The sequence below is a fragment of the Anolis carolinensis genome, chromosome 2 (genome assembly GCF_035594765.1).
Source record: "Anolis carolinensis isolate JA03-04 chromosome 2, rAnoCar3.1.pri, whole genome shotgun sequence".
Taxonomy (NCBI): Eukaryota; Metazoa; Chordata; class Lepidosauria; order Squamata; family Dactyloidae; genus Anolis; species Anolis carolinensis.
This window is the reverse complement of record NC_085842.1, coordinates 108,944,030-108,969,574: the sequence shown is the minus strand read 5'-3', so window position 1 is coordinate 108,969,574 and position 25,545 is coordinate 108,944,030. Positions and strand designations below refer to the sequence as shown.

The 25,545-nt window shown below is 40.3% G+C and overlaps 1 protein-coding gene and 1 long non-coding RNA gene across 2 annotated transcripts in view; one reads left to right on the top strand and one right to left on the bottom strand.

The window, feature by feature from the left end:
• Window positions 1-25,545, bottom strand: part of LOC134297111 (uncharacterized) — a 97,319-nt gene that overhangs the window by 13,761 nt on the left and 58,013 nt on the right. The gene's annotated exons all lie outside the window — the stretch shown is intronic.
• irf1 (interferon regulatory factor 1) lies at window positions 8,178-23,971 on the top strand. Its single transcript, XM_008104730.3, has 10 exons — window positions 8,178-8,340; window positions 14,168-14,261; window positions 14,985-15,084; window positions 16,634-16,810; window positions 17,601-17,641; window positions 19,243-19,372; window positions 19,954-20,076; window positions 20,746-20,789; window positions 21,892-22,030; window positions 23,136-23,971. Exons 2-10 carry the CDS (start codon window positions 14,175-14,177, stop codon window positions 23,195-23,197), a joined length of 903 nt encoding a protein of 300 aa, XP_008102937.2. The 5' UTR covers window positions 8,178-8,340; window positions 14,168-14,174; the 3' UTR covers window positions 23,198-23,971.

Below are 25,545 nucleotides of genomic sequence, written 5' to 3'. Positions count from 1 at the left end.
CCAAAAACTAGGCAACAGGGTAATGGTGTTCTTAAGTGATGCCCAGCACTATCAAACTTTAATATTTCTCTCTGCCCCAGAAGCTTTTTAAATGTAATTTAAAACTGCCTGAATACTTCTAAAGATACATGTCTGTCTGCGTGAGTTTTAATAGAGAGTTTGTTTAGATAATTATGCTTGTTAATTATTAATTTTATTTCTTGTCTAGTAATTTATGAGTCTATATTGATGTTTACCTTTCACTGTTTGATTTATGTGCTGTTTATTACCAAGGCATAGAATTTTTCCTTTTTGTTTTTGCCTGCAAGTCACCTTGAGTCCCCCCAGGGAGACAGGGTGGCCTGTAAATAAAGTTTATTATTATTTATTCTTATTTTGGGAAAAGGTAGTTCTTCCCCCTTCCTTTGTCTCTTTTGATGTCATTCCATGGGAAAGGCAAAGGGTAGGATGCAGAAATGGCATAAAAAGGGATGGCTTAAAAAGACGTGAAGTGCTGTGGCATACCCACAGAGTCACCACTCAGAATTGTTCATACCTCAACCACTCCCACTTGGAGAAAACCAAATATGTGAAAGATTTGAGGCTATAAGTTGAGTTATCAAAGAGAAAATGTAGATTTAGCCACAGTGATGCATTCTGAAGTCTACAGAACTTACAGCGAAATTTGAAGATGACAACAACTGGAGAGCAGGAGTGTCAAACTGAACTGGAGTCCTGATAACAGACCCAGAAAATCCTGGTCTTGCTGTTGTTCCCCTGGCAAGGTCTTGTGCCTCTGGATACAATCTCAATTTCATCATGAGCTGAGTCTTTGACCTCATAAGTAAGAGGCCACTAACATAAAATGTGATGATAATACAGTCTAGGCCCAAAGCCCCCATTTGAGGCGCAATGCCTGCTCCATTTTGCCACATTGCACTGAAGGATTTCTAATCTGGCCCAGAACTCTACAGGGCAAAATGTTTCCAGAAGCACAGACCATATAGAAATTAAGGAACAAAACATGAACTATTTCATCATTTACATATATCGTATCTAATGACAATCAACATGCCAGTAATGATGAAAGCATATTGTGTTCACTTTCAGAATAACTATATAGTTAAAGCCGCCATAGATGTTTTATAGCACTTTTGGTCCAATCTAATGGAATCCTGGAATTTGGTGAGATTTGCTGTCTGTGCATCTGAGACACAGGCTGGATCTACACAACCATATAATGCAGTTTGGAAGTGCATTATATGATCAGTGTAGTAGACCCATATAATGCAATTGCAGCCAGTTAAACTGCATTATATGGGTCGACACTGACCATATAATGCACTTCCAAACTGCATTATATGGCTTGTAGATTCCCTCCCCCCCCCAGGTTCCCAAAATACCATGTTTCTATTAACACTACAGGTTCAAAGTTATTTCATCTTCAGTTCCTTCCCTCTCAGAGTACCATGATACCTTTCAAGTATCCCAACAAAGTGCACAATTGTGAAGAGAGCCATGACAATAAGTTATCACACTGATATAAGTATGCAGTGCAGAAACCCCTTAAGATTGTCTCTTCTGAATGGGAGTAGCTTTCCAAGGAATGAGACAGGAAGCGTTACCAGCCCAACCTTGAGATTCCTGGAAATGCACTGGCGCCTTTGGAAGGGAAAGCACGTGCTCTCCTACTCAGAGCAGGTGCAGAGTGGCTGTGGCAGTGGCAACTTAGCCTTGACTTGTGATGAGATTGTAACCAAGGATTCCCTGTCTCTGAGATAATAGTCACACCCAGCTCTCAAGTCCCTCAGAAACACACAAAAAAGCAGAATGGTATGCCTTTAATTTGAATTGTGTGGTTTTAATTGTAACTTATTTTAATATATGTGTGTATGGCATCGAATTGTGCCTGTTCTCATTCCCAGGGTGAGAAGCTCGAGGTACATATATGGTAAATAAATAAATAACCCAGTCATGATACAGTAGAGTCTCACTTATGCAAGCTAAACGGGCCGGCAGAAGCTTGGATAAGCGAATATCTTGGATAATAAGAAGGGATTAAGGAAACGCCTATTAAACATCAAATTAGGTTATGATTTTACAAATTAAGCACCAAAACATCATGTTTTATAACAAATTTGACAGAAAAAGCAGTTCAATACGCAGTAATGTTATGTTGTAATTACTGTATTTACGAATTTAGCACCAAAATATCACGATATATTGAAAACATTGATTACAAAAATGGCTTGGATAATGCAGAAACTTGGATAAGTGAGGCTTTGATAAGTGAGACTCTACTGTATCAAGTTGCTATCATAGTGTTAAGGTTCACATGATTAACTGTTATAATAATAATAATAATAAAAATAAAATATTATTATTTTATTATATAAAATAATAATATTTTATTATTATATAAATATAATAATAAAAATGACAAAATTACGATCTGCCATCTGCAAAAGGCCATCCTGCTGGGATCTGCGCGCATCATCTGAAAATACATCACACAGTCCTAGACACTTGGGAAATGTTCGACTTGTGATTTTGTGATATGAAATCCAGCATATCTATCTTGTTTGCTGTGTCATAATAAAATAATAATAATATAATTTTATTTTTGTATGCCGCCTCCATCTCCCCAACAGGGACTCGAAGAGACTCACATGGGGGCAATCACAATACAATCATATAATATCATAAAATCAATAGTTAAGACATCAAAGTATGCATTTAAAACAAATTAACAAGTCATGATTTAAAATAGACATAATTAAAATATTAAAATGTTAAACAATCATCCAAGGCATTAAAAGGTCCAATATATATGTTACAGCCTTGCCATGTGGCAAATTTCTAGAAGAGCATCCCCTGTGCTTCTTGTGCTGTTTGCTGCTGTCACCTAAAGCAGTGCTGGTTAAAGGCGTGGTCTATGGACCAGTGCCAGTGTACAAACCATCGGCCATGGAGAGTTTTCAGGAAAGCAAGAAACAGTTGAAGCTAATGGATGCAATTACGGTGCCAGTTCCTGGCACATAAGGGGGGGGGGGAACCCTACTGTTCCCCCACCTCAGGTACCATGAGAAGCACTGTCCCAAAGGTGTTGGTGTTATTAGTTGTCTAGTCAGCTTTGACTTGCAGAGATCCTATGCATAAGAGACTTCCAAATCTGTCATCAACAACTCTATGCTCAGGATCATGGCTTCCATGATTGAATCAATCTACTTGTCCTGCCGTTTCTCACTTTTCCTACTATTTTTGACTTTACTAAAGATTATTGTCTTTTCTATGAGTCATGTTGTCTTATGCCCAAAGTATAGCAGCCTCAATTTAGTAAAGTTCACTTCCTGTTCAGGCTTGATTTGCTCCAAGACCCATTCACTTGTCTTCTGGGTAGTCCATTGTATCCATACATCTTCCCCCAGCACCGCATTTCAAATCAGTCAATTTTCCCCATTAACGTTCTCAACTTTTATGCACATGCATAGAACGAGAGTTAAATGAAAAGTAATGCCTCCACCTTCGTTACTTGATATTTTAATAAATCAAATGCAGAAATAATCCTTAGAATGTGCTCTTTAACTTTCTCACTGTGAGAGCTGTTTGGCAGTGGAACTCTCTGCCCTGGACTGTGGTGGAGGCTCCTTCTTTAGAGGCTTTTAAGCAGAGACTGGATGGCCATCTGTCGGGGGTGTTTTGAATGAGATTTTCCTGCTTCTTGCAGGGGGTTGGGCTGGATGGCCCATGAGGTCTCTTCCAACTCAACTCAGACAATTGGATACATTTCTGCCAATGATGAACATGTTTTCTGAAGCCGTCACAGAAGAAGTCAACACTCTGTTTCTGCAATCAGCGTCTCACAGTACCCATCGTACACAGATCTTCCGACAGCCAAGCAAAGCAATAATGTGACCCACACGTTCTTGTGAAATGCCGATTATGCTTGAAATTTCTCTCTGGGCGATACGACGGTTGTCCTGAATCAATCTGTCAACCTTTTGCTTGTGAAACTCGGTGGTTGCTGTCACAGGATGTCCAACTCTTTGTTTGTCACACAAGTCAGATGTTACCACCTCAACATCTTTAAACATACTCGCTGAATGACACACAGTACTCACATCAACACAATCACCCTAAACAGCTTGCATTCTCTGATGAATCTCCTTTGGAGTGACACTTTCTGTTGTCAAAAATTCAATGACTGCACATTGCTTAAATCACATTGACTGACCGTCTGTGCAAGGTTCTATACTTTGCACTTTAACAACACAACCGTTCAATACTAAGGCTTCCCACCAAATGGAACTGTAGAGTCTACTGAACGAGCCAGTACCTGCCGCATACCAGTACTGCCATCTGTTGAGGAGTTATGAAGGTGGAGGCATTACTTTTCATTCAACCCTCATAATTGGGCTTACTATGGCCTGGATGATTCTGACTTTGGGATTTATATGTATGTCTTTAGACTTAAGGACCTCATCAAGTTCCTTCATGACTGCTTTTCAAAGTCTTATTTTGGTTTACATCTGAACTAAGATATGGGAAATATTGTTTCCATGTTTGTGTCCTAAAAGATACATACAGGAAGATTGCAGAAAGCTATCCTCAGGAAATGCCAGAAGTAATCACTGCTGAGTTCTGTACTATTTCTTTTTCCTGTGCATGGTGGACTGACATGAGCAGATTTCAAGGGCTATTTCAGAGCTGCAAGAATTTACAGTGCGCTCCTAACCCCATTTGTCCTAATGCGTGTGTGCGTGTATACAGTGGGCTCTTCTGGAGTTTGGTTCCAGGACCTCCATGGATGGCAAAATCTGTGGATGCTCAAGTCCCATTACATATCATGGCATAAAAAATTTACTTTTGGGGAAAATTGTGGATTTTCAAATTGTGGATATGGAGGGCTGAATGCATATGCCTTCAAGTCAACTTACTGTATGGCAACCTATTATTTGATGTGTTGATGAAGGCTTTCATGGCTGGAATCACTGGGTTGTTGAGCATTTTCCGGGCTGTATGGCCATGTTCCAGAAGCATGCTCTCCTAACGTTTCACCTACATCTATGGCAGGCATCCTCAGAGGTTGTGAGGTCTGTTGGAAACTAGGCATGTAGCGTTTATATATCTGTGGAATGTTCAAGGGTGGGAGAAAGAACTCTTGTCTGTTGGAGGCAAGTGTGAATGTTGGAATTAATCACCTTGATTAGCATTGAATAGACTTGTAGCTTCAAAGCTTGGCTGCTTCCTGCCTGGGGGAATCCTTTGTATTAGCTGGCACTGATTGTTTCATATCTGGAATTCCCCTGTTTTCAGAGTGTTTTCTTTATTTACTGTCCTGGTTTTAGAATTTTTTATTACTGGTATCCAGATTTTGTTCATATTCATTGTTTCCTCCTTTCTGTTGAAATTGTCCACATGTTTGTGGATTTCAGTGGCTTCTCTGTGTAGTCTGACATGGTGGTTGTCAGAGTGGTCCAGCATTTCTGTGTTCTCAAATAATATTCTGTGTCCAGGTTGGTTCATCAAGTGCTCTGCTATGGCTGACTTCTCCGGTTTAGTCTGCAGTGCCTTTCATGTCCCTTGATTCAAGTTGGGGTGCTAGGTTTGGTTGACCCATGAAAATAAACAAAATCTGGTTACCAGTATTTAAAAAACTCTAAAATCAGGTCAATAAATAAAGAACAACACTCTGAAAACAGGGGGATTCCAGACATGAAACAATCAGGGCCAGCTAACACCTCCCAGCAAAGGTTTCCCCCAGGGAGGAATCAGCCAGGCCTTGAATCAAGGTGATTAATTGCAACATTCACACTTTCACAGATGTAAACCTCACTGACCTAGTTTCCAACAGGCCTCACAACCTCTGGAGATGCCTGCCATAGATGTAGACGAAACATCCGGAGAGAATGCTTCTTGAACATGGCCATACAGGCCAGAAAACTCACAGCAACCCATTATTCCTTTATAGGATTTTCTTAGGCAAGGAAATCGCAGAGGTGATTCTGCGAGGTCCTTCTGAAATGTGCTCTGCAGCACCTGTTATTTCTTGGCCATTGCAAGAAATATGCATGTATGCAGATTATGCATGTATGCAGATTGGGCATGTATATATGCATGTATGCAGATTGGGCAGTGTGTGCACCTGTGTATTTAATATTAATTAAATGCACTCTCACACACTTTTCCTTGAATGCTACACTTTTACTCTAAGCAGCAGATAGCACACTTCTCACTTCTTCCTGCAACAACTCTGTGGGAAGGAGCAGGCTAAAGATGGCTGTACACTGTTGAATTAATACAGCTTGAGACCGCTTCAACTGCCATGGCACCAGCATTCTTTGGCAGAGAGGGCTTACAACTTTGCAAAACGACACCTCCCAGGATTTCATAGCATTGAGCCATGGTGTTTAAAGTTGTGTCCAACTGCATTCATTCTGCAACATAGATGCTGCCTAGAAAAAAGGCACAAAAATTTAGTATGGGTTAGAACTAGATGTCCCAAGTCCCAGTCAATCTGCACTGTAGAATGAATGCAGTTTAGCACCCTTTTCATTGCCATAGCTCAGTGCTATGGAGGGGCTGGAGAAATAATACTGTTTAGTTAGTATTGCACCACCTGACATCCGCCGAGAAGTAGCATCCAATAATGAAAGAACAAAGGCAGTGACATTTCCAGCCCATCCCGTTCGGATATCACACAGCACGCCATCAAGAAATAGTTTTCTGAGATCTACAGAGATACTCGCAGGAACACCTCGGCAAGCGAGAGTCCAGAAGTGGCAGACTAAAACCCGGAACCTCAAGCCGTGGCTGATACTGAATTAGATACTCCCTCCTGTGCACACAGGAGACCCAGTGGCGAAGTGTGTTAAAGCACTGAGCTGCTGAACTTGCAGACCGAAAGGTCCCAGGTTCAAACCCCGGGAGCAGCGTAAGCGACCACTGTTAGCTCCAGCTTCTGCCAACCTAGCAGTTCGAAAACATGCCAATGTGAGTAGATCAATAGGTACCGCTCCGGCAGGAAGGTAACAGCGCTCCATGCAGTCATACCGGCCACATGACCTTGGAGGTGTCTACGGACAATGCTGACTCTTCGGCTTAGAAATGGACATGAGCACCAACCCCCAGAGTCGGATATGACTGGACTTAACGTCAGGGGAAACCTTTACCTTTTTAACCTGTGCACACAGAAGATTGGAAGGCGCTGAACAGGCTGCGCTCTGGCATCATGCAATGAAGAGCCAACCTTAAGAAATGGGGCCACAAAGTGGAGTCCACAACATGAGTGGGCGGAGAAGAGCAAACCAGAGACCACCTAGGACAATGCAGCCTGAGCCCTGCCACATGCACAATGGAGGACCTTCTTAGAGCAACACCAGAGGCACTCCAAGTGGCCAGCTTCTGGTATCATGTCAAGCTTTTAACTTGGTGTTTTTAAATACAGTAGAGTCTTACTTATCCAACATAAACGGGCCAGCAGAATGTTGGATAAGCGAATATGTTGGATAATAAGGAGGCATTAAGGAAAAGCCTATTAAATATCAAATTAGTTTATGATTTTACAAATTAAGCACCAAAAACATCATGTTATACAACAAATTTGACAGAAAAAGTAGTTCAGTATGCAGTAATGCTATGTAGTAATTACTGTATTTACGAATTTAGCACCAAAATATCATGATGTATTGAAAGCATTGACTACCAAAATGCGTTGGATAATCCAGAACGTTGGATAAGCGAGTGTTGGATAAGTGAGACTCTACTGTACATTACAACTGTACCCTCGGTTCACTTCTGATACAATAAAGAAATAGGAAGGGCTTGAGCCCCACCTGCCAGAGAGTGCTGCTGCCTCCCCAAACTGCTACTCCTATGGCTGCAAAGTATTGAGCCATGGCAGTGAAAGTGGCGCCAGCCTGCATTCATTCTGCAGTGTAGATGCGCCCTCTCTGGCTCTCCCTCCCTGCCGGGAGTAGCCAACGGGGCTCCAGGCCGAGGGCCGAGGGGCGGGGCCAGGGAAGCCGGACTTCCCCTTCGCTCGCTGGTGCTACAACAGGCTGATTTCCCCGAAATGATGCGGCGCTCCAAGCGGACTCCTCGCCGGGCGCTGATTGGCGGAGTCGCTCCCCTCGGCGGCGCTGATTGGGCGCGGCGCACGGCTCCCTCGGCTGGGGATTCCCAGTGACCTGCGAGAGATAATACCCGCGCTCTCGGTCCAGCGCGGGCAGAAGGTGCCAGACACGGACTGAGAAAGAGGCGCAGGGAGCCCAGGTGGAGCAGGCACATCCCTCGCCCCGGTTCTCTTCTGCAGGGAGGAAAGCGCGCCAGTGCAGCCCATCCGCCACAGAAGCGAAGAAGGTGGGTTGGATGAACTTCTCTGCAGTGTTTTTGTTTTTATTTGAGTTTCCTTTCAGGGATACAATAATAATAACAATAAAAGAAACTTGCAGCGGAGTGAAGCTAGATGCCACAAGGAACATAATAATAATCATCATCATCATCTGCAGTGTAGATAATATATATTAGTAATGGTGAAGGTTTTCCTCTGACGTTAAGTCCAACTCTGGGGGTTGGTGCTCATCTCCATTTCTAAGCCGAAGAGCCGGCATAACCGCATGGAGCCCCATTACCTTCCCGCCGGAGCGGTACCTATTGATCTACCCACATTTGCATATTTTTGAAGTGCTAGGTTGGCTGGAGCTGGAGTTGAGAGCGGGAGCTCACTCCGCTCCCCACATTCGAACCGCCGACCTTTCGGTCAGCAAGTTCAGCAGCTAAGCGTTTAATCCACTGCGCCACCGGGGGCTCCTATTGTTAATATATATCTTAATATAATAATACAATATAATAATATAATAAATTAAAATATAATATATATTATTCTGCAGTGTAGATAATATATTAAATATTAATATATATTACATAAAATATAATATTCTGCAGTGTAGATAATATATAGCAATAATATATAATATAATATAATATAATAATATTATATAATATATAATATATAATGTATAATAATATATTATTCTGCAGTGTAGATAATATATAGCAATAATGTATAATATATTAATATTATCATTATAATATAGTATTATAATATATAATGTATAATAATATATTATTCTGCAGGGTAGATAATATATTAATATATTAAATATTAATGCATATTATATAATAATATTCTGCAGTGTAGATAATATATAGCAATGATCGATAATATATTAATATAATTATAATATAGTATTATATATAATGTATAATATATTATTCTGCAGGGTAGATAATATGTTATTAATATATTATATATAATAATAATAATAATAATAATAATAATAATAATAATAATAATAATAATAATTTGTTCCTTGTGGCATCTAGCTTTCTTCCGGTGCAAGTTGCTACTCTGAACATGTAACAAACACCAGCTCCCCTGGAGCTCAGCAAAGATTTCTTTAGCACTGACCCGCGTAGGATTGCGCCCTGCTTAAATTTGTGCAAGTGGGGGAAAGAACGTGCAGGTTGCGCACTCCAAGCATGCATCTACACTGCAGAATGAGTGCGGTTTGGTACCGCTTTAACCGCAATGGCTCAATGCTGCGATTCCATAGCATTGAGCCGTGGGCGGTTAAAGTGGTGCCAAACTGTATTAATCCTGCAGTGTAGATGCACCCGAAGGGGAAGAGTGAATGGGCACCAATTTCTGGCGGGCTCAAGTCCGTTGGAAGTAACTGTAAAACAACCCGGAGCCGAGGGGTAAAAACAAAGCAAACAAAAAAAGTCGCGCCCGTTTCCAGCAGAAGCGGAGCGAATGCAAAAGGTCTGAGAGGTGGGTAAGGTCCATAGCTGCTCTCAGGTGCTGGTTGAGAAGTTACTCAAACGTGTCGCGACATCCCGATTTCTTCAAAGCTGGGGCGACTTTGAAACGGGAGGAGATCAAAAGTCCATGCCTGCAGCGGGGAGTCCCAGGCCCTCCAGGTGTTTTGGACTTCAACTCCCACAATTCCTGGCCTCAGGCCCTTTCCTTTTCCCCCTCAGCCGCTTAAGCGGCTGAGGGGGAAAAGGAAAGGGCCTGAGGCCAGGAATTGTGGGAGTTGAAGTCCAAAACACCTGGAGGGCCAAGGTTTGCCCATGCCTACTCAAGATCTTGCAAAACCAAGACTGTTTGGATTCCATAGCATTGATTCCAGACAGTGGAATCATTCATTTACTATGTGGATGCATCCCTAGGCGTTCAAGGAACATTCTGGCTGCAATGAGAAGGTGGTTTTAATGGCTGCAGCAATTATTCTATTAAAAGTGCAAAGAGTGAGAATCTCTGCTGGTTTCAGCGCAGCCAAAAGGAACTGACTGTGCAGAAGAGCAAAGGTGCTTCATGTACTGCTGGGACCAGGAAGTAACACCTGTAAAAAGGAGGCAGAGTGTGCAGGGAAACCAACCTAGCTTTGCCTCCTTGATTCTCAGTGTCAACAAGTCTTGAAAGACCTGCTGGAGAAAGTTGGAGGATCTTCAGGGGCATCTGAGTCCCCTCATGGAGAGAGGGTGGTCTATAAATAAAGTAGTAGTAGTAGTAGTTATTATTATTATTTACACTGTAGATAATACAGTAGACTCTCACTTATCCAACATAAACAGGCTGGCAGAACGTTGGATAAGGGAAATGTTGGATAAGAAGGATTAAAGAGAAGCCTATTAAATGTAAAATTATGTTAAATTTTACAAATTAAGCACCAAAGCATGTTTTACAACAAGTTTGCCACTTGTTTGGGAGTGTGGCTGCATTTGTGTTGTTGTTGGGTGTGTTGGCCTGCTGCGCGTTGGTAGTGAGAGAAACAACTGTTGATCTGGGTGGTCAGCAGACTGCGTTGGATAATACAGTGTTGGATAACTGAAGGTTGGATAAGTGAGACTCTACTGTAATAATAATAATAATCTACACTGTAAAAGGACCCCCCCTCCGTAGCGCAGCAGGTTAAAATGCTGAGCTGCTGAACTTGCAAACTGAAAGGTCGGCAGTTCAAATCTGGGGAGCGGGGTGAGCTCCTGCTATTAGCCCCAGCTTCTGCCAAGCAAGCAGTTCAAAAACATACAAATGTGATTAAATCAACAGACAACGCCAGCTCTTTGGCTTAGAAATGGAGATGAGCACCAACCCCCAGAGTCTGACACAACTAGACTTAATGTTGGGAAAAACTTTACTTACCTTACACTGTAGAATTATTGCAGTTTGATACCACTAGTACTGCCATGCAGCAATGCTATGGGATTGTGGGAGTTGTCATTTGGTGAAGCACCTGCATTCTCTGGCAGAAAAGGCTAAACAACTCCGCAGATTCCATAGCATTGAGCCATAGCAGCTGAAGTGGTGTTGAATTGTATTAATTTTATATTAATTCTTTCCAACTTGTGGTTGCCCTAAGGCAGGCCTGCCCAACCTGCAGCCCTCCAGGTGTTTTGGACTTCAGTTCCTAGAATTCCTGGCCATTGGAACAGTTCGCTAGAGCTTCTGGGTGTTAGAGACCCAAACAGTTGGAGGGTTGCAGGTTGTGCAGGCCTGCCCTAAGGCTTAGTGTGGCTTTTCCTGGCAATATTTTTCCAGAGGGGTTTTGCCTTTGCCTTTCTTTGAAGCCGATAGACTTGCCCAAAAGGTTTCATAGTCTCCAGGGTGCTTTCTAGTCCACCACTTAAACTGCAGCCCTCATCAGTAATTTGACTGTAGAAGCTTTTTTCTGGCAGTTCTCAACCTGGGGGTCCCCAAATGTTTTTGGCCTACAATCCCAGAAACCCTAGCCAGTTTACCAGCTATTAGGATTTCTGGGAATTGAAGGCCAGAAACATCTGGGGACCCCAGGTTGAGAACCACTGTGTTAGAGGCTCCATTAGGGCAGCAGGAGGTCTCTATTCAGCAATTGATATTCTTGGAACATTCCTTCCTGTTTGTTTTTTCTTCAAGAATCACAGCAGTTGAGACCAGACTCTTCTTACTAACTCCAAGTCTATTAATAAATAATTAATAATAATAATAATAATAATAATAATAATAATAATAATAATAATGCTGCCCAGTTGTCCCTTAAAATGCTACTCTAATCTGGAACTTGCACAGCCCCGATTCAGAAAAGCACAACCAGGAAATTGGCAGGGCTTGTGTAGACCGGTGCCAAATGGCTCCTCTCCCTGCTGTATCTCACACTGCTTTGTAAACATGTCTCCAGAGTTTTAAGAAACAGTTTGCAGCAATGTGGGTTACAAGATGTATCTAGCCCTTGGCCCAGACAAGAAACTGTGCTCTGCATCTGTACAGTGTTCCCTCACTTATCTCTGGGGTTAGGTTCCAGGGCCACCCGCAATAAGTGAAAATCCGCAAAGTAGGGACACTATATTTATTTTAATATTTATACATTATTTTAGTAGTTATACACTATTTTAAGTCTTTATCAACCAATTGTGTGTTGATAAATTGCCTCCTCCTCCTCCTGTTGCCACTTGGGCTCCTTTTCTCTCCCTTCGGCTTCTCCTTCCTCCCTTCCTTAGGCTCTAAATTGTAATGTTTTCTGATTTATAATAGTCTTTTAGAGTTTATTGAAAAATCGCAAAACAGTGAATCCGTGAAAAGTGAACTGTGAAGTAGTGAGGGAATACTGTATGTGACATTGCACAGGAAATTCAGTAACTTTTAAATCCCATTAAACCCGAGTAGACCTAGGTACTTCTCTTGGATGTAGTTCTTGACTAACTTTAAGAGGCCTAGAAATTGCTTGCCAAGGATACACAGCTGGGCGCTTGTGCTCTGTAGATATCAAGATTGTAAATCAGCCCCGTGTTTTGGCACACCACTGACACATAAATTTGTGGAATTGCATCTGAGCTTGAAAAAGAAAGTGTGTTCCAAATATTTCCTTCATTTCCTTGTATTCCATTTTCATGGAAATCAATGGGGCTAACTGAGCTAACTGTGGATAAAAAGGCACAATCATCTTAATTCTCTAATATAGACCTATCGAAACAAATGGTTTTGCATTCCAAATGCATTTAGGATTAAGATGTTAGATGGCAGCTCCCTCCCTAACTATTCTTAAGGTATGAGAGGTCTCAACATTGGCAGAGTTTTGCCTACTTGCAGGTATTTATGAGAGAGTCAAATGACTTTTTTCTATCCATTCAAATGCCTTTAAATATCAAGGCTTTTGTGCATACAAAGTATACTTAGAAGTGCCTGGTCAGTGTAACCTATGCCCATGTAGCTGTGCAATCTGTGGGCTCCCAGGTATTCCTGGACAGTTTCCACTGTAAGAGCTATTCTCATATTTTTTTTAGTAATTTAGTGCTTTTCTGACTAAGGTGGTCCAATTTTGCCCAGATAATTCAAGACACTTCCTTCAAAGCCCATATAGAATAATTTACAATTCTTTTTCCATCCTGCCCGCCACTCATTATTTACGATATTCGATTTTGGTTATGCCCTCTTCCCTGCATTGCAACTATGGCTTGTTTTCCCACCCCCCTCAATGTCCTGCTGTTGCTGGTGACTGCTGAGTTCAATGGCTTTCACCATCTTTCAGAAGCACCCTTTAATCTGGACTCTACCCAGAAGCATACAGTTATATACCTCACCAAATATGGATAAAACCTGATTCTTCAGATACGCACTCCAAATTTGCATAATGGTACAATATATAGTACATATCAGAAACTTGTTGGGGCATGTAGGGCATTGTTTCTGCCGAAGAGGAAGGGACGAGAAGTGCTATGAGGTAGAGGCTTTCTGTGTCCCTCAGAAATTTATCAGAGCTCTGCAGTGAACAGCCGTGTTGGAGTATTGAGTGTCTTGTTTTGGGAGAAAGGTAAAAAATTAATAAACTGGCAGATAAGCTACTTAAATATGTTTTTTTAGGTGCTGGGATGTTTCAATTGCATGCAACTCAGATGTCTAAAAAATAGCATTGGGCTCAGGAGGGTGGTGAAAGACCCCTTGAACAGAGTGGATAGCATATGACATGTCCTTCTTATTAGTCCTTAGTGGACTAAGTCTCTGATCAGTGTGTTCAGAGGACTGTAATTCAAAACAGGCAACCGGTGCTGGATTTCCATTCCATTTTTTAATGAATCCACTCCTGAAGTGAAACTTCCCTTTGCTATCACATGATAGTTGTGCTATAAGTTTCAATTTTTTCCATTTCAGAGCCAAAATGCCACAAGCAAGATTGCGCATGAGACCTTGGCTGGAGAAACAAATCAATTCGAATAGATTTGATGGACTTGTGTGGCTTAATAAGGTATTGGAGTGCTTTTAAACTCTTATTTGCCCTTAAAAAAAGGCTAACCTGAAATATTTTCTATTTAAAATTCAAAACACAAGAAATGTTTAGTATGATAACAAGGTATGGGCAAATATCAAATTATGGTCAGAAAAATAATGTCATGTCATTCAGATTACATCCCTTAACATTAGAAACCTTGACTAAGATTACTCCTGGTACCAATTCGTTTCCAGGCAAAACACAAAGTGTTGCTTATTATCTTCAAAGCCCAACATGGTTACCTACAGAATCACCTTCTCTCACATAATCTGCGGCTTACCCTCAGGTCCTCTGATCTACTTGAATCAGTAAGAGCTTGTTCTTCTGAGAGTAATAAAATGGATTTTGTATGCAAAAAAGAAAGACCAGCTGTTACCCAGAGAGGGCATTTTCTTTGGCTGCCCCTTGGCTTATCTTCCAAGGAAGCTGCCAGTAGAATTATTTGGTTGTGTTACAACAAATGACACCAAATCAAGAAAGGTGGATATCAAATGTCTTCCTCATACTGCTATTATTATATTAATCATGATACATTACATAATAATGATGTAGTAGTAGGAAAAGTATATTGACAATACAATAGCTACATGGAGATACTATGTAGACTATAATACTTTTTTTTGTTCAAAATATCTTTGTATTGATGACTTTTGTTTTACATATGAAGCCAACTGACATCTACTTGATACTGTCTTGCAGGAGCAGAAGTTGTTCCAGATCCCATGGAAACATGCAGCTAAGCATGGTTGGGACTTGGAGAAAGATGCTTCCCTTTTCAAAAGTTGGGCCATCCATACTGGTATGTGTTGGTGTTGTTTTTGTTGTTATTAGAGGCCAAGGCATATTGTTTCTAGAGGCTCCTTCTGTGCAGCCATATATGAGAACATTTGTTTTGGGGGGTTAGCCAAAATAATAGTTCTTTACATCTTGCCTGTTTCTCCCTATCCCACAAACACTTTCCTGAACAGCTGTGATTGTTGTGTATAGTGGCCAAATCCAACTCAAAGAAATCCTGAATATTTGCATGCCTGGGTGTGGCTAATATTGAAGTGGATTTTACTTGTCAGTCGATTGCATGTGTATGTTTACATTCATTTATACACACACAAATCTGCTTATTGGACTGGCTTTCCATGATGTAGCCACAAAGACCAGTTTCTGGCTCCTACATTAGAGTTTCGGTTATCCGAGATAAAGGGACGGGCCCAATCTCGGATAACCGAACTCCTCGGATAAGGCGAGGGCTCACTGAGGGACGTCTCCCTGGATCTCCCTCAGCCAGGCCCTTGCTGGAGGAAAGAGTTTCTTCCAGCAAGGTCTTGGCTGAGGAAAACCCATGGCACAGATCTCCCTCGGCCAGGCCCTTGCTGGAGGAAACTCTTTCCTCCAGCAAGGGCCTGGCCGAGGGAGATCTGGGGAGACATCCCTCGGCGAGCCCTCACACCTTGGGAAGCAGCCCACGAGCACTGCTGCCTAGCAGCACTTGTGGGGTGCTTCCTAAGGGGCGAGGGCTCAGCCCGGGGAAGCAGCCCATGAGTGCTGCTGCAGCAGTGATCGCGAGATGCTTCCGGGACGCTTCCTCCTCCCTCCTTCTCTCGAGCTCCCTTCACTCGAGAGATGGAGAGGGAGAGGAAGGGGTGCCCCCGGCAGTGCCTCGGATGATATGGAGGCTTGGTTAACTGGGGCTCGGATAACCGAGACTCTACTGTATTTAGTGAAATAATTGAACAGTCCCCTGCCAAGTTTATATCATTTAAACCCAGTTTTTAAGAGTTTTTGGCTGGGCTTAATGTGGCAAGTGGCTGGCAAGCATCCAGTAGCATTCCAGATGTGAACTTGTAGTTCCTACCATCACTGACCCATACTAATGATTCTCAGTACATCTGTCTTGTTACAACTAAATTTATTTACTTATTCATTTAATATCATTAGATTGACCATGGGGGTTGACCTTCCTAAGCAATCTAAAGTGTGTTTTTGTCTCCAAATAATTATACATAGTGTTGCAATTCCTTGTCAAGATGCCATGCCTTCCTGAGCACAGAGATATTTAAATACCTTCTAATTGACAATAAACAAATGAAAGCATGGTCGATAGAACAGCTGATGCTGCAGTCATGCTTAAAGTAGAGTGACTGGTGAAAATAATAATCAAAATTAAGAATAAAAGATAACAATAAAAATTAAGCATAGATTCGACTCATGTTCAACCATGTGAGTTATGTTGGGCAACACAGACTTAAAGGAGTCATCATCAAACACACGGATCTGGGTTCTTGACAGAACATGAGTGGAACATGTCATAAGATGTTATTTCTCATTCATATATGTTATCTGTTACTTTACAGGGAGATACAAAGAAGGTGATGTTCAGCCAGACCCTAAAACATGGAAAGCAAATTTCCGCTGTGCCATGAATTCATTGCCTGATATTGAAGAGGTGAAGGACAAAAGTATTAGCAAAGGTTCCAGTGCTGTTCGTGTTTACAGGATGCTGGAAACCTCAGCTAAAACACAGAAAAAAGGTATTGTTCTAAAAATGTGATAGTTGTGAAATGTGAAATGAGATTTTGTTTTAAAATATGATTTTGAAATGTTATCCCACTTTTCTTGAATGGTAGTCATCATTTATAGTTAGGGGAAGGGCCACACACATGCCAAAAGCTCCTGCAGAAGCAACTGTGGTCAGCAGTTTGCCTGGATCAGTGTAGTCATGGCCACGAACCTCCCTGGTTTTCAAAAGGGATTATGCAGTGGATCTCAACTTGTGGGTCTCCAGGTGTTTTGGCCTACAACTCCCAGAAATCCAAACCAGCTTACCAGCTGTTAGGATTTCTGGTAGTTGAAGGCCAAAAACATCTGGGGATCCCAGGTTGAGAACTACTGGATTATACAAATCCATGGAGAAGAGACTGCCAGTGGTTATTAGCATTGACTACTATGTGGTACCTCCAGGGTCAGAGATAGCATCTCTTTACCAAGTGCTGTGCTTTTGGAAATTACTTTTTGTCAGAATAAAGCTATTTAGTCTATTTCAGATGAGACTGGTGGCCTCCACAACATTGTGGCCATCCAATGGTTACTCTTATAGACTGTGACGTTTTAACTAAAATCAGTGGGACAGTATTCCAATGCTAGATACAATTTTGTATGAGTAACCTTAGGGTGATACCATTTTGCCCTGATGATTAGTATTGCAAGTCACAAGAAAACTACTTGTGAGAAACTAGGATTGATATTTCAATTGTCCTTCAATTGTTTGAACTATGTGTCACTTCTTTGTACTAAATATGTGCTTTCATTTTTCTTGAGCAGAAAAGAAGTCAAAGTCCCTAAGAGCCAAAAGTGTAAAAAGGGTATGTATATATTCACTCTGGTAGATAAGAAGTAAATCATGCCATAGATCTTGGAGGCTTGGGTTTTAATTTACTTTCCATGAAGGGAACAGGGCCCACACTCAGAAAACAGGGCTTTCCAAGAGACTTAGTAATCACTCCTCCATTAAGCAATGCCTTCCTTGTGGCACTCCCTCCCCAAGGATGATAGGTTGGCCCCACCTCCCACCTCTTTTAAGCTTCTGATGGGTAGCCAAAACAATCACATTCAATGTTTAAAAATGCTGTTTTAACTGTTCTAAAACTGGATTCTAGGATTGGTTTTAGACTGCTTTCAGGTGTATTCATCTTTTTTTTTTTAAATACCTCTCTTGTTTCAATTGGTTTTTATTGGTTCATTAGCTCTGGAGTCCTCATGGACTGAGAGGTAATGCAGAAATACTTTCTTAAGAACCAATTAGGTTCCAACAGTTTTCACCAGTTGCTTTGCTCTCCATTGGTTTATCAATTCATTTGATTATTTTAAATAACAAAGCACCTCCATTCATTTGCTGAATACTCAATCAAGATTACAGCTGCATTTCTAGGTTGAAAATGAAATAAATAGGAATTGTATTAGTTGTAACAATTTTGAGCCACAGTGCTTTCAGTGCATATGCTTGAAGTATGCCTAAGTCTTTATAGAACTCTGTAGATGGCATTCTTTCAATGACATATGCAGGTGCAAGTCAATCTTAATCCTATGTATGTCTATTTTTGGTCATTGAAGAAAGAGATTGGTATCTCCTTACCACTGTAATAACTAAAACACCTCTGCTGGATTTACCATAAAGTTTCTACTGCCCACTCAAGGATACTATTCCATGGCTGCAAAGAAGTATCTGATTATATCCACAGAACCAGATATAAAATTATTACATTATCTGATAAGATACCATGATTACCTGTGGACCACAGTGGCTGATGTCATAATTGTGCACCTGACAAGAAGGACATAGCCAGACACTACCCGTCACCATCTCCACCGTTACAGAATGGTCATAGGGATTAAGCTGCAGTAATTCTATAGCAGGTCCATGGTGTGTTGAATGGGAAGCTATAGCACAAGTCCATATGTGGAACTACTACATTATGCTGGGCTGTACAAGATGCTGGCCTGTGCATTTCTGCATAGTTAGGGTACTTTTAAAAGAGAAAGCAGTTTACTCCTTTTGCCTAAGAATGAATGTAATACAGTCTTTCCAGAATACCTCTGGCTGAGCTCCCACTTCTTCCACCGTTCTTATTCATGCATTAGCTATCTAAAGTTTCATCCCGAGGCTTCTACAAGATAAAACAGGCAATTGGACTAAATTGCAAATAATCTCAAACACTGAAGGCAAGGCAAAACTGCGACAGAAAGGTTATGCCAAAACCTTCTGCATGGAGTATCAGTTTCTAAGAGAGGACTCAAATGGCAATTTGATGTAGAAATGTGCATGTATTGTCTGTGCTTAAGAAGCTGGTAACTCCAGTCAGTTAGGTGATGCTTTCTGTCCTAATATGACTGCATACAATACCTTGGTAGAGACTGCAATTAAAGAGGTCTCCCCCCCCCCCCCTTTTTTCTTTTTTCTTTGCAGTCAGTGGAAGAAGATATCAAGGAGGAAGAGACAGTTGAAGCAACAAACAGCATCCAGCTACCAGATGATCACAGTGGTTATGTTCTTTCCAGTTACTCATCACCAGAAATGGAAGTGGGGAGCACATTAGGTGAGAAACACTTTTGTCAACTTAGTAGTTTTCAGGATGCTTGGTTCACCTAATGATGCTGGAAAGAGTTTTTCACCATGCATGAATAGAGAAGTGTCCCTAGAATACCAAGGCTCTCTTGTCATCATCTGCTGATATCGTTCACAGGGTATTTTATATTGTAATTATTGATCCCGTTAAAAAATCCCTGTGGCAAACTGCCTCTGAATATTTCTTGCCTAAGAAAGCCACATCAGATCATAGTAACTCTAGGAAACCCTATGCAATTCAGGGAGTCCCCTAAATCAACAGATGACTTGAAGGCATATGCATAGCCATTCATAGCCTGCCTAATACAATATTTTACAGCAACCTGATGACAAACCAGAGTCCTATGGGATATTAATGATCAGGTTATAAGTGCAAAAATGACTTTTTAAACTCAGCATCTCACATTCTGCATGATATGCCCGTTCCCCATGAACTGGCAAGTCGGTGATCATATCTTGTAGTAGCAAAGAGATTAGAATAAAGCAGATTCAAAATTCTTAGGAAATAACTTCTTCCATTATAATCCTGACATGTTTTTATGAATTTTGCAGATCTTGCTACATGTGACTTAACCAATACTGACTGGAGGACTCACTCAATGGAGATGCAGTTACCTGACAGCACAAATGACATCTACCCACTTCAAGTGTCACCTATTCCATCCTCCTCTGATGGTTAGTATTTATTAATTGTTCATAACAGTTGTGTAACTAATTAGAACTATATTGAGAAGAGAAATTAAGAATGCAAAAGGGCAGGAACTTAGGGTAAGGTTTCAATTTCTTAAAATATAGAACTTACTGAGTTCCTTAGACTTGTTGAAAGCTATCTTTAATGAAAACCAAAATAATATAAAAACAAATATATATGTGCAAAGTCAGCACTTTTAGATCTCATTAATTTTGGATCAATCTAAAAGTCTTGCACTGGAATACATGAGACTAAATGTGTTTACCCCTAGTTGGTGTGTGCCTTTTCCTGTGAAAGGAATGATGCACATACCTATTACAGTACTATAAATCTACAGAAGCCAGTAACTATACCTGTGCAAATATGGCCCTTAAACTTTATAGTTTGTCCCAGTTGGAATAGATCCATTTAATCAATTGAATTTGCCTCTTAATTCACCATTCAACAGTCTTTCAGCTGGGAGTAAGCAATAGGATTCACGACAAGAATTTTTAACTTTGTAGTGTTTCAGGCAACTACTACTCAGTTGTTATTGGTAGCAGAAAATTGAGAAATAAAAATTATAAACCAAGTCAACAAAAACTCCTGAGTAATACTGAATGTGTTTTTCTTCTTTTTTTCTCTCTTTCCAATAATTCCATTGAACATCACAGTAACTGATGAAGATGACGACCACTTTCCTCAAGAGTTTTACCCGGTAAGACTTTCTCTTTATTCCAAAATGCTCTTGGGTATAATGTTATGTCCTTATGTGCAGACCACTGCAGCAGTTGCTTCACTATCTCTTCCCAAAGAGCCTGTGAGAGACACTGTTCACCTGGGAACTTTGGGACTGGGGAACTTCATCTGGCTCTCCAGATGCTACACTTAAGTTTTAACTTCCATCACCTCATGTCGTCATATCCAGAGGTCAGGATTGATGGGAACTGTAGTATATAGGTTAACTTAGTCTGTTTATATAAACACCTCTATTCCACCTTTCTAGAGATCCTCAGGACATCCAGGAACTATTAAAAGCAATAAAATAAAAAGAAATTATAAAACAAAATAAAACCAGATCCATAATATAAATAAAAGCAAATGTAATATAAAGGAATGTCATCACCATTCAGTGACCCACAGCCAAAGAGTAAGTGCCTAGCCTGTCAGGGCAAGAAATTTAAGTTTTTTGGTGAAGCCTACATGATCAGTTCAAAAACATGCAAATGTGAGTAGATCAATAGGTACCACTCCAGCAGGAAGGTAACGGTGCTCCATGCAGTCATGCCGGCCACATGACCTTGGAGGTGGGTCTACACTCTTCGGCTTAGAAATGGAGATGAGCAACCCCCCCCCCCCCCAAGAGTTGGACACGAACAGACTTAACGTCTGTCTTAACTTTACCTTTACCTTAGGGCAGTAGCAGGTTTGGTGGCAAGCCACTTCCACTGCTGCTTGATGCTACTTTTAAGTGAACATGTTTACAGACTCTGCAAGCCTCACAAGGAGTGTGTATTATAATGAAAAACAAAAGAAGGTGCTGCTTTAGTTTTTATGAGATACGTTTACAACATTAAATTTGGTATGAGCAGTTATTACAGCTTGGCTTTTACTGAATTAGATTTTTTTTTAAAAAAACCCAAATAATATTCTTTTATAATTCCTTACTATTTGGATTGACAAAGGGATTGCTCATTCTCTTTACATCTACTTTGTGTCCTGTACTTCTGAAGATATGTATTACAGTGGCTATTGAACTTAATGAAATAAAGATCTTGGAAACTAATAATTTAATGTTTCTTTGGTATTTTGTCTTCTAGCAACTCTTTAACAACTCCAATTGGCACCAGACATGTGTTGGAGAGAAAGGATTCCTACTTAATGAAACTGGCATGCAAAACCTATCCTTTGATTTTACTTTTCAAGACCCAGATGCTGCCATCGATGCAACAAACACAGGTATAGAAACTTTAACATACAAAGTATAACTGAGGATAGAAAAGATATGCAGGATAAGCACAATTTACAGTTTCTTCGTGCAAGTCCTTCTGAGATATACACGAGGCCCACTGTATCCACAGCATTGTTAATGGCATATTGGCAAAGAACCTGAGGTACAAACTCATTATTTCATTAAAATTCTTAGCAGTTTGAGAATAATTCTATCTGAAAGGGCTTTCACATATTCAGAGACAAAATTTGTGAAATAGTTTAAATATCTTAATCTGCCCATTTCTACCTAAATAATAGGGCCCCTGATTTTTAAACATCAGAAGCATCTTATGCTTTTTTTAAGACGGCAAGGGCTATTTTAAATATCTTAAGAGATGGCTAAGGCAGCCTTTGCATACAATGCCTTAGGGTTCTGATGTGCTTTCCTTTTATTTTGCTTATGGCTATTCAATAAATGGACACTATCCATAGGATCCCCTATGGAAGTATCTAACCCAGTGGTTCCTAAACTTTGGCTCTTCAGATGTTTTGGACTTCAGCTCCTACATTCCTGACTGTTAGCCACACTGAAAACTGGAAGTGCAACACACTGGGAGTTTGGTCTAACCTGAAAAATATGTATACAGTGGGATGTAGTTCCATGGATTTGAGCAATCATGGTTTGAAAATAATTTTTAAAAAATCAAACTTTCAAAACTACATAAATAAATACACAAATAAGAGTATTAAAAAGCAATGTGGGGTGTCTTGTCTCTTTCCATAGTGCCTGGTGCTTTAGTGAGGGGACTGTGGCAGGAGCTATTTTACAGCCCTTGGCTACTGTAATGTAGCTAAAATATGCCTAGTCTTTCCACTGCAATCATGTTGCCTTATTTTAATAATGACCTTCGCTGATAAAATATTCAAGCTGCTTACATATATTTGATTCCTATATTCACAAAAATGTATCAGTGGTTTCATTAATAAATAGTGCTGCTTTATAAATGTTTTTGGTTTGGTTAAATTTGTAAGGATTTTATGGTGAAATATTTCAAACCTATGTATAGAAATTTTGCAATAACCATGTCACTAATTAAATTGTGCATAACTTTTTGTTTGTTTGTTTCTGCAGAATTACTTCAGATTGAGTTTTCCATGTTGGATTCACTACGACTTACCGCCGTACCTTGTTAGGACGTGAACTTCATTTCACCTATCATTGCATTATTTCCAATGCTACCTGTGGAACAGGAAAGAAGTGTTGAAAACTGAACTGTCAACAAATGTGGTTGTGAGGAAAGCTATCCTTATGGTCACACTGTGTGCATTTCTGTCATTTGACATCCAATATACGTGAGACTGTCTTAAATGTCGACTCTCAACAGTCAGAATACATGAAAAGTTGCCTCATACCTGTAACAAGTCAGTACATATTTTAGTCACATCTATGGCTTATGCTTGCCATTACTATGTAAAATAGCAGAAGACTTTTTAAAAGTTTAACATATTTTATGTCATAGCAAGATTTTGTGTTCAACAAAATAATTTAACAGGGAGCTTTGCTGTCCAGGTGTATAAATATGTCTATGTTGAATTGTGAAAAATCAGATCCAGTTTGCTCCCTATATTAGATATCCAGATATTCCCGATTATCTGAATTCCTGGCTTCATTATGACATTTTTCAGATCACCTGTCCTTTCAGGTGAACAATATATCTGACATTCCTTCAGTACTAAATGGTAGAATCCCATGGTTAATTTACATTTACAAGAGAGATCTGAGTGGATTTTTGAGAGTCTTTAGAATAGGCATTAAAGTGCACTTTGTGGGGTTTCAAGATACAGGAAAGTATTTTGATAAAGCATCAGAATGCTCAGTTGAACCTTGAGTTGCTTTTCCCCTTGTACATATGTCAAGTGTATATAAAGTTTACAATTGTTGTAATAAAGTATTTTATATGTTTTAAATCTTGTTTTATTTTATTGTTTTATTTCCTAATGATGGTTGGAAAAATGGGGGGGTGGTGGTTAAAGAGAGGCTTTATTCTCCCTTTAGTGTGGGTGACATTGCTGTTCTGTAATAGGATGGAAATACAGGCAGTCCCCGGGTTGTATGGACAAGGTAGGCCTGTTCTCAAGTTGAATTTGTATGTGTCAGAATATTTTTAAAGTATATATATATAATATATATAGGATAGCATAGGAAAGCAACCGCCTGTGGGGTTTGTTTTGCTGTCTGTGTCCCTGTTCAGAAGATTTCACCTCACTTTGTGTCCCTGTGATAATTGGATTTTATAAAAATGGCTTGTTGTGGAAACATGAATTGGTGATAAAGCTTCACTGGAGTCACATATTCCCCCGACAACTCTTCCAGGAGTGAATTTCCCTTCCTAGAGGTAGATTTCCTCTCAATTCTTGTTGTCTCACCCCTGCTCTTGTTCTTAACTAGGAGTTGCATGTAAGCCAGATGTCTGTAATTCAGGGACTGCTTGTATCATTTCAGAGCTGGCCAATGGGAATGCAGCCTGGCAAAGTAAAATATTTTGCACTACAATTCCCAGAACCCAATAGTCAGCATGGTCAGCTTCTCAGGGATTCTGGGATTTGTCATCCTAAAACAATGTTGCATGGTCAGAACCTCTGATGCTGACTCAAGTAAACTCTAATTCAAAATTCCTGATAACCTTCTTTGCTCATTAGTTTACACATTTATTGCTTTCTGTTATAATCCCTTTTTTGGAGTTAGATGTTTGTGTTCAAACTTTTTATTCAGTTTCTCCAAATTATATTGATTTCACAAAGTGGGATGGGGAATCATGTTAGGACTACAACTTCAGCAAGCAGCATGCTCAAGGATGAGGCGTGTTGGGATCCGCACTTCCACAGCATCCAGAGGGCCACATAATCCCTTCCCAGGACTCTTTAAACAACCGTTTCCCTCCTTTAAAAAAAAAAAAAAAGCACCAGTCTTCATTGTATAGCAGTGGTTCCCAACCTTTGGGCCTCCTGGTGTTTTGGACTTCAGCTCCCACAGTTCCTAACAGCTGGTAAGCTGGCTGGGATTTCTGGGAGTTGGAGTCCAAAACACCTGGAGGCCCAAAGGTTGGGAACCACTGCTGTATAGTGAATGAAAAAATGGAAAAGAAGAATTAAAAGGGAATAGTTGGATTTAGCTCATTAATCTCCTTCCATTTTTCATTTCTATTTTTTTTCCAGCCTAAGTAGATCCATTGAAACATGGGAATTGGTCCCATTCATTTCAATAGTCTAGAAAGAGATACCATTGGATTTTGGGCCAGTAATTAAACCTCTTCCAGTAATCCTTACTTAGACTTGGCTTTTGTTCTGTTTCTTCTATTTCTAAATCTTGAGAATAACCATTGGGCCTCACCCTGCCTAGACTTGTCCTATTACTGCTTCACTGAAACAGACCCAGATAGATAACACAAAACATAGAATTTAAAATTTCTTTTTAATGTCCAAACTACTTTGCATATTTTTCCTTGCAATTTGTTTTCGGTGGTATTCTCAAATTGCTGAGG